Below are 9,954 nucleotides of genomic sequence, written 5' to 3'. Positions count from 1 at the left end.
CATGAATTATTTATCAATTCAGTTTTCTGAAAGGAGACCTTCGCTCTCATCTGTTACTGTTCCCAATTAAATGTGTCCAAACTGTGAAATCAATCAGTGGCCTGCTAATGTAGGAACAACACATAGGGGCCGATTTGGAAATCTTACACCCAGCGGACAGCTGAGCGAATGCCATTCGCGCGGCAAGACCACCACTAGGTGGCACTGATGAGCGTGTGAATTTTGTATGCTCCTTGACGTTAGCTAGAGGCGGTTGTGCCGTGCGAATGGCATTCACCCAGCAAGGCAATGGGCAGAAGATTTATAAATCAGCCCCTTAAAGTGTGCTTAAAGTGAACCCGTCACAGAACTGGCCAATCTAATCCTAGCTTATGATAAAAAAAATACATAAGCAGAGGTCACATTTAGTGAGAACCGCATGTCGAAGCAACCAGTAGATTTGGAGATATAGGCAGTTGAAGTTTTATGTAGTGCTCAGCCATTTCTGTAAATGGTTGAGCGTAGCTCCGCCCCTTCTGCCTCCCTGTTGATCCTCCAATGTGACAGCTTAATAGGGGCGGGGCCAAAGTTATCATCTGCAGGGATGATTTCCAATGCAACTTCAACTGGCTGTATCTTTGGATCTACTGGTCCTATCGACATGCGGTTTTCACTGACAGTAACCACTTGTTTTGTATTATCTCATCACATTATGTATATTTTAAGGCCCACAATGCTTATTTTTAGATTTTCTATAACAGGTGTCCACAAACCAAGAAATACAGTTAAATAGACTTTTTTTGTTGGGAGTTATGCTGATGCAGTACATGTATGTAGTGTCTACAAAGGGGCTGCAGGAGATGAGCAACACTGAGATGCAATATAGGATTAAAAACAAGGTGAAAAGTGTAATTTGTAAAACGGAATCAGGGCAATTGTGTCTGGTATGTGTATGGTATGTGTATGGTGTATGTGTATGGTATGTGCCTGGTATGTGTATGGTATGTGTGGAAATGCTGCACCATTTAGTCACTAAATAGATTGATTGGAAGCTACATTGGAGTGCGAGTGACTTTCTATTTGTTCATTGGTGTATGTGTATGGTGTATGTGTATGGTATGTGTATGTTGTATGTGTATGTTGTATGTGTATGGTATGTGTATGGTATGTGTATGGTGTATGTATATAAATATCTCTGAGTTAGGTTGTACAGGTACGATCCAGCTAAACATAAAAAGCTGCATTTAAACTGACTGAGAAGATGCGACATATGTGCTGCGTGGCTCTAATTCCATGATGGCAGCCATCTTGTTCGATTGGTGGTCCTGCTCCCTATGGGCCCATTCACACCACAACCAGATCATCTGCAGACCAGAGCAGATTGTTTCCGGACCCAAAATGCATCCTAATGTATCCCTATGCTATTTCTGGCCTCTGTTCACATCAGCGCAGTCCAGACCAGACAAATACTGCATGTTTCATTTTGTCTGGTCTGGAATACACTGGAACTGCGGGCAGGTTCACACCATTTTCCGGACCAGATCTGGTCTATAAAATGGTGTGAACCTGCCCTAAGTCCCTATGATGTTTTCTGAAGGGCCCAACATCCGTGCCTTGGAAAATGCAATTATCACACTATGTGGCCTGATCTCAGAACATGGCGGAATCCCATGACGAGAGCTTGCAGTGCCGCACCAGAAGCCCAGTGAGAAGCCTGCTGAAGATACAAAGTATAAACTGAAGGTAAAACAAACAAGACGGCTTTCAAATGTTTCCCGCATAACGTCACCACCCCACCGGCTGACTCTACTCGAGGTTGAAGTTCCCGTGTGATGTGCGGGAAACGGCTATTTAGGCCGTCTGCAAGAAAACAATTAGGCTAATGAGCCCAATTACCTCGTTAGGCTGTTGAGAAACATGTTTCAGCCATTGACAAGGCCCCGGCATTGTTCCGTGCCTCATATCTGAACTCTGCCAAGTTCAAAGGACTGCTGTCCCTGAGACCCCAAACTTTCTCAGGGGAAGATGGAAGTTAATGAGGTCAATATGAGAGAGGAGGTCAAATGTACGGTCCAGGGCGGCTGGTGGGGACGGGGGTGGGAGAGTGCAGACTTTGTACCACCTACAGAAGGAAAAGAGGATTTGGGTTCTTTAAAAAAAAGCAGGACAAGGAGTAAAATGTAGCAAATACATTTGGTTTGAGGCGGTGGACTTTGCACGTAGGACATCATTCCTTCTACTAACCCGTAACAGGGTTTTTTATTTTTGATATTCTTGGGAAGAGTTACTACGTCTGTAAATGTTTCATTGTGTCCTCAAAGTGTACGGTGAATCCAAAGCTTATTTTTCTCATTCTGGATAGAGTGCAGTGGCGTCAGAAGGGGGGTGCGGGGGGTGACACCATTGCAGGGGTGACACCAAAATGACTGACAGTCATTTTGGTGTCACCCCCCCTCTAAAAAGTCGGGGCACTCGGTCATGGACCGAGAGCCCGACAGTGTCAGGAGAGAGGAGGGGACCCGGGGGCATACCTCATCCTGCCGGCTGAACGTCCCCTCCTCTCTCTGCCGGCATCCATCACCAAGATGGCCGCTGGCAGGCATCAATCAGATGGCCGTGCATGCGCGATGACGACACAGCGGGTGTCACCCGACCTTGGGACACCCCTGTTAGAGTGATTAAGGATTAGAACCCGTCAGGTTTTTACTGCTTGGAAAAATGGGTAGGTAGATGTGGAAACCTGGAATTGTCCTATTGGCATTACTATCCAATAGCATTGCAGAAGAGTCCGGATTGTGGACTGGTAGCTTCTACACATAGGGCTGCCACCTGTCTGGGATTCATCCACACAGTCCGGGTTTTGAGTCATGTATGTGTTGTGTCTCTTTTTATTGTGGGTTGTGTCCCTTTTGGGAGATTTACCCTCACTTCCTGTTCTTGTGACACCAGAACCACAGTACACATGGAGGAGGGGGATCCCCATAGGCACCGCCCACCAGACTGCATGTTACCAGGGCCGGATTTACTCTCTCTGCTGCCTCAAGGCTAGGTTCCTCAATGCGCCCCCCTACACGCCCCTCCCCCCCACACTCCCCATGGAGAATGGCAGACCTGCAGTCTGTCACTCTCATGTAGGCTGTGCCTGCTTGCTTTACAGTGGGATGAGAAGATGTTGCAGGGGGTGTGGCTATCAGAATTGTCACTGCTGATTCATAAGCCTGTAGCTTGTCAATCAGAACTAGTCACACCCAGTCCTGCCCACTGCTTTCTGGATTGACAGCACTGCGTCTGCTGCTGAAACCCTCCCACTGTGAGCTGGAGTGCCTTAGAGGGGGAGCTTGTGAGACACAAATGGAGGAGGATTTGGCTCAGTCAGGGAAGGTAAAGGAAGTTTATGGTTTACTTTAAGAGACTTGCGCATCACACAGTAACTGGATTTGAGGCTTTCTATACACATACAGGAGCCTTTAGTTGTTCTTTAACTACATTCAAGTCTAAAATAAACGTTTGCATTCTTCATTTTAGGAGCATGGGCAGTCACACCAATAGAGCAATAAATGCCATTCTATGTCAGGGAGATACTTTCCAACGTGTTGTAAAAGTCGCTGCGTGCTACACGAGTATTTTCAATGCTCAGATTCCCATTTTGTTTTAAAGTTAACCCTTTAGATTGCCCAATCATTCCACGCAATACTCAATGTAACCTCGCTTACTATAACAAGTGTGTATAGCTTCAGCTAGCCATGAAAAGTCATCATGTTTTTGGCATTCTCATTATTCCAAAATTTTGCTCCTCACATTGGGGGTCAGTGGGAAGAATGCTCCTTACATTGGGGGTCAGTGAGAAGAATGCTCCTTACATTGGGGGTCAGTGAGAAGAATGCTCCTTACATTGGGGGTCGGGGGGAAGAATGCTCCTTACATTGGTGGGCAGTGAGAAGAATGCTCCTTACATTGGGGGTCGGGGGGAAGAATGCTCCTTACATTGGTGGGCAGTGAGAAGAATGCTCCTTACATTGGGGGTCGGGGGGAAGAATGCTCCTTACATTGGTGGGCAGTGAGAAGAATGCTCCTTACATTGGGGGTCGGGGGGAAGAATGCTCCTTACATTGGTGGGCAGTGAGAAGAATGCTCCTTACATTGGGGGTCGGGGGGAAGAATGCTCCTTACATTGGTGGGCAGTGAGAAGAATGCTCCTTACATTGGGGGTCGGGGGGAAGAATGCTCCTTACATTGGTGGGCAGTGAGAAGAATGCTCCTTACATTGGGGGTCGGGGGGAAGAATGCTCCTTACATTGGTGGGCAGTGAGAAGAATGCTCCTTACATTGGGGGTCGGGGGGAAGAATGCTCCTTACATTGGTGGGCAGTGAGAAGAATGCTCCTTACATTGGGGGTCGGGGGGAAGAATGCTCCTTACATTGGTGGGCAGTGAGAAGAATGCTCCTTACATTGGGGGTCGGGGGGAAGAATGCTCCTTACATTGGTGGGCAGTGAGAAGAATGCTCCTTACATTGGGGGTCGGGGGGAAGAATGCTCCTTACATTGGTGGGCAGTGAGAAGAATGCTCCTTACATTGGGGGTCGGGGGGAAGAATGCTCCTTACATTGGTGGGCAGTGAGAAGAATGCTCCTTACATTGGGGGTCGGGGGGAAGAATGCTCCTTACATTGGTGGGCAGTGAGAAGAATGCTCCTTACATTGGGGGTCGGGGGGAAGAATGCTCCTTACATTGGTGGGCAGTGAGAAGAATGCTCCTTACATTGGGGGTCGGGGGGAAGAATGCTCCTTACATTGGTGGGCAGTGAGAAGAATGCTCCTTACATTGGGGGTCGGGGGGAAGAATGCTCCTTACATTGGTGGGCAGTGAGAAGAATGCTCCTTACATTGGGGGTCGGGGGGAAGAATGCTCCTTACATTGGTGGGCAGTGAGAAGAATGCTCCTTACATTGGGGGTCGGGGGGAAGAATGCTCCTTACATTGGTGGGCAGTGAGAAGAATGCTCCTTACATTGGGGGTCGGGGGGAAGAATGCTCCTTACATTGGTGGGCAGTGAGAAGAATGCTCCTTACATTGGGGGTCGGGGGGAAGAATGCTCCTTACATTGGTGGGCAGTGAGAAGAATGCTCCTTACATTGGGGGTCGGGGGGAAGAATGCTCCTTACATTGGTGGGCAGTGAGAAGAATGCTCCTTACATTGGGGGTCGGGGGGAAGAATGCTCCTTACATTGGTGGGCAGTGAGAAGAATGCTCCTTACATTGGGGGTCGGGGGGAAGAATGCTCCTTACATTGGTGGGCAGTGAGAAGAATGCTCCTTACATTGGGGGTCGGGGGGAAGAATGCTCCTTACATTGGTGGGCAGTGAGAAGAATGCTCCTTACATTGGGGGTCGGGGGGAAGAATGCTCCTTACATTGGTGGGCAGTGAGAAGAATGCTCCTTACATTGGGGGTCGGGGGGAAGAATGCTCCTTACATTGGTGGGCAGTGAGAAGAATGCTCCTTACATTGGGGGTCGGGGGGAAGAATGCTCCTTACATTGGTGGGCAGTGAGAAGAATGCTCCTTACATTGGGGGTCGGGGGGAAGAATGCTCCTTACATTGGTGGGCAGTGAGAAGAATGCTCCTTACATTGGGGGTCGGGGGGAAGAATGCTCCTTACATTGGTGGGCAGTGAGAAGAATGCTCCTTACATTGGGGGTCGGGGGGAAGAATGCTCCTTACATTGGTGGGCAGTGAGAAGAATGCTCCTTACATTGGGGGTCGGGGGGAAGAATGCTCCTTACATTGGTGGGCAGTGAGAAGAATGCTCCTTACATTGGGGGTCGGGGGGAAGAATGCTCCTTACATTGGTGGGCAGTGAGAAGAATGCTCCTTACATTGGGGGTCAGTGGGAGGAATGCCGCCCTTACAGATAATAAAAAAAGATCAATGGAGTCAGTAATAACTTATCTGAGAGTCAGTAAGAACTCATTGCCCAAGGAACCCCTGGCAACCTCTGGAGGAACCCTAGCGTTAAGAAAGGCTATTCAGTGTAGTAGAGGATTTTATCTCAGCAGTTATTGAACTGAAGGGGATGAGTGATTGACAACCACAAGGAGATCCTCCAAATCGACATACAAGATACAATAATGGAAATCAGTACAGCAAGCATGCAAACAGTGAAAGATAAATGAAAAAATGGCAAAAATGTAACTAATGACTCAAAATATGTCCTTGTGAAAAACACGCCGGAGTTTCCCTTTAATGGAATTTAGTTATCATTCTTATTGTCTCACAATCAATTTGGATTGTTTAGGGATGATTCTGATATGTCCGATTTGAGTAGATGCCAACAGGTTGAATCATTGTGCATAGAGAAACTAGAAAATATTCTTCTATATATAAGACGTTCTGATACCTTCTCGGTAACTGAGATTTTACAAGCTTCATACATACATATACACAGGGCCGGATTTACCACTAGACCAACCGAGGCCCGGCCTTGGGGCAGCAGGGAGTAGAGGGGCGGCAGGGGTGTGGAGTTCCTATCTCCCGATGCCCGGGACATGCAGTTCCGGGCGCCGGGTGGGTAGTTGTTTTCTACATTTAGCCCAGCTTTGGGCAAGAAGAGCTAAATGTACAGCGGGGAAGCCGCCGCTTGTTATGTACAAGTGATTCCGGTGATGTCACCGAGATCACTTGCCTGCAGGTCTGCCATTCTCCATGGGGGGGTTTGGCGTGTAGGGGGTGGGGGGGGAGCGCATTGAGAAACCTGGCCTTGGGGCAGCAGAGAGAGTAAATCCAGCCATGCATATACATACACAGGGTAGCCTGATTTGATTGGTTCTCAGTCGTTTTGGCTGTGCAGAGGCATTCTGAAGGTTCTTTTTTTATTAGGATCACTGACAGGAAGTCACCTACACGCAGCAAACATCTTCCTCTAGAGATCTCCCGGCATTGTTTAGGGATTACTATAAATACCTTGGTGACGGCGCAGCAAGCCTTCCAGATGTCGGCGGACGATTGCTCATAGTGGTCGGGTTGAGGCTCCCAAATTTCCAGAGGCTCTTCTGCCTGGTCAACCACCATCCCAGCTTGGTTCACCAAAGCCGCACGTACACTCGCCGTTCCCACATCGATGCCAACATAGTACAATGCCTCTTCCCCCTTCTTGTCCTGCATTCTGACTGCCGCTAGAAATAAAAGAAGAACAAATGATAAACAAAAAGGATTTTAATATTTATCTTTGAGCAGTGATTGGGTATCAGTGTACCACAAAGAGTCTTTCCGTATGTCATAGGGTGCGGTTGGAAAAAAAAACACCTGGACCTTAGAGCTGCACAAGAAGAACACCGACCTCCAGTGGCGTCACTAGGGGGGTGCGGGAGGTTCGGCCCGCACCCGGGTGACACCACAATGATTGCAAGTCATTTTGGTGTCGCCCCCTCTGAAATGTCGGGCACTAGGTCACGGACCGAGAGCCCAACAGTTGCAGGAGAGAGGAGGGGACCCAGCGGCATACCTTATCCCGCCGGGTGAACATCCCCTTCTCTTTCTGCCGCCATCCATCACCAAGATGGCCGCTGGCAGGCATCAATCAGATGGCCGTGCATGCGCGATGACGACACAGCGGGTGTCACCCGGTACCCGCTCCAGGTGACACCTGGCCTCGGGACGCCCATGCCGACCTCTTAAAGCCTACACTGCAGCTTTATATCTTGTTGGACATTGACAATGTAGAGACCCTCTGAAGTTTTTTGCTGGGGCATGTTTGACTGAGGCAGTGGATTGGACTCATCAATGGTTGATGAAGGTCAGTGGCATTTAAAGGGAGCGCAATGGCTCCAGGGAGGCTGCTCCCAGCACAAACAGGGTACCCCCTGATCCATTGGACCCAGAGTTTGGAGTCAAGGAATAGAAAGACTAATGGGAGGGCCAGACCAATGAACTAAAGCCTCGTTTAGATGGGCAGCTGGCTCCACGACCCTCTCAAAAGTGATCTGCTCCGGCTCGTAGACTGTGCCTTGGCATCCTCACGTCTTCAGGAGAACATGGGCCCTCCTCTAACCAAACAGCGCGTACTTGACAATACATAGGCAAAACATGGCAATCCTGACACATGGGCAACAAATGGGTAAACGTTACACTATGAGGACAACAAATGACCATCCATTATAATACAGGGGCACCAAACGGGAAATTGTGACAATATGCAGGTGCAGGCTGATCACTGGGGGAGAAGAAACTAAGGGAAATGTTGTCTCCTGCCTGCAGCAGACTGATGACATCATCTCAAGGAGCCTAAGGATTTTAATGATAAAAGGTGGAACTTCCTGAAAAAAACGATTCTGTTGCTGAATGACATACATGTCAGGTCATTTTTCATGCACACAGTAAAGATACTGAAAGGTCCACTTTAAAGCCCAACTGAACTAACAGTTTAAATCAGTTGAACACCTTCAGGTGGATCAAAGCAAACGTTAGTCAAAGTCTTACCCCTGGTCCACACCTGGGCGTTTCGTAGCGCGTTCGAACGCTCTGCAAAACGCTCAAACACCGAAATCCCATTATTTCCTATGGGTGTGGTTCACACCTGGGCGTATTACAGGCCGTATGAACGCGCTACAAAACGTCCTACGCCCAAAGAAGTACAGGAGCTTCTTTGGGGCGTTTTTGTCGCGCGTTTCCATTGGGATACAGCCAAGTAGCCCTCGGAAACGCGCGTTTGTCACGCTTTTTCTTAACCGCGAATCGCTGTAAAAACGCACGTCACGCAACGCGCGACAAACGCGCATATTCGATACGCCTAGGTGTGAACCCAGCCTTGCAGTTCATTCTCTTTAGAAAGCAGCCACAGCCTGAGGAGAAAAGCCTGTCCCCTGTCTGAGAAGAACTCCTCGCTCTTGTGTGGAAACAGTGGTCCCTCACATATCCAACACATATCAGTGCCACTGTTTCCTTCCCTGCAGCATGCTGGAAAATGAAGCCTTTGCACACCATTTTTATGCACATGGAATGTATTTCGTTGGTTTAAACTGAAAGTTAAGTCGGTTTTTGGAGGGGTTTAGGAAGGAGAAAGCTGAGGCTTCCCTTCAGCAGCATACAGATTAGGTTATGGAATGTACACTTCAGCACCGCATGGCTTGGAAAGTGTTATACTCACTATATAGCCATATAGCAGAACAGATCCATTTTTGGTATCTATCTATCTATCTATCTATCTACCTATCTACCTATATCATCCATCTACCTACAGTAGCTGTTTCAACTATATATCTGGCTGGTTGGCTGGAGTCTATACAGCATTGTTCCAAAGCATATGGGCTTTCATTGTATATTTGGCTATTTGGCTTGCGTATACATCTATACTGCATTAGACCAAAGCTAGGAAGGGCGGGGGCGGATTTAATGCATTTATCACGCACAGCATGCACTTGGGATCTGGCCCACGTACAACGTCTGCTTCCATTTTTTTCCCCCCATCTCCAGATATCAGGCAATAAGAGCAATTTATAAAAAAATCAATTTGGAAATGTACTCTTCTCCTCTCTCGTCTGCGTTTGATTGAAAGGCGGGAGGGGCAGGGGCCAGTCGTCGACTCCACAACAAGCCCTGCTGACCTCCATTCCCCAAGTCTCTCCGTATAATGAATCTTAATTACGATTGGCCTGTCAGCCTCCGCCAAAAGCTGCAACTCTTAAAAAGCTCCATCGGAATACACTACCAGGGAGAATAAATCAACGCCCGCCTTCTCGTTCCTGTGCATGTTAAGTGCATTCTGGGCCACAAAGGTTGTTTAAAGGACAGCGGCGCAGGAACACGATCTCGTCTGCATGCAAAACAGCGTCTGACACCGCCTCGAGACGGTCAATACGGACGCTTTATCCGTCCGAATCGTTATTTCTTTTTATCGCTCCCATCTGCCCTTGCAATTGTTTTATAGATTGCGAGCCTCCTTGACTCTTTTTTATACGCCCCCCCCCCCCCCCCCGCTCCC

General features: G+C 48.4%; 1 protein-coding gene across 1 annotated transcript in view; it reads right to left on the bottom strand.

Moving 5' to 3' along the window:
* FGGY (FGGY carbohydrate kinase domain containing) overlaps window positions 1-9,954 on the bottom strand; it is a gene marked incomplete at its 3' end in the record, with an annotated part of 112,940 nt that overhangs the window by 97,069 nt on the left and 5,917 nt on the right. The window contains exon 2 of the mRNA XM_018557882.1: window positions 6,939-7,150. Coding sequence (XP_018413384.1) covers window positions 6,939-7,139 — 201 coding nt within the window. The remainder of the gene's footprint in view (window positions 1-6,938; window positions 7,151-9,954) is intronic.

The sequence above is a fragment of the Nanorana parkeri genome, unplaced genomic scaffold (genome assembly GCF_000935625.1).
Source record: "Nanorana parkeri isolate BGI_ZX_2015 unplaced genomic scaffold, ASM93562v1 scaffold309, whole genome shotgun sequence".
Lineage (NCBI taxonomy): Eukaryota > Metazoa > Chordata > Amphibia > Anura > Dicroglossidae > Nanorana > Nanorana parkeri.
This window is presented reverse-complemented; position numbering and strand designations above follow the sequence as displayed.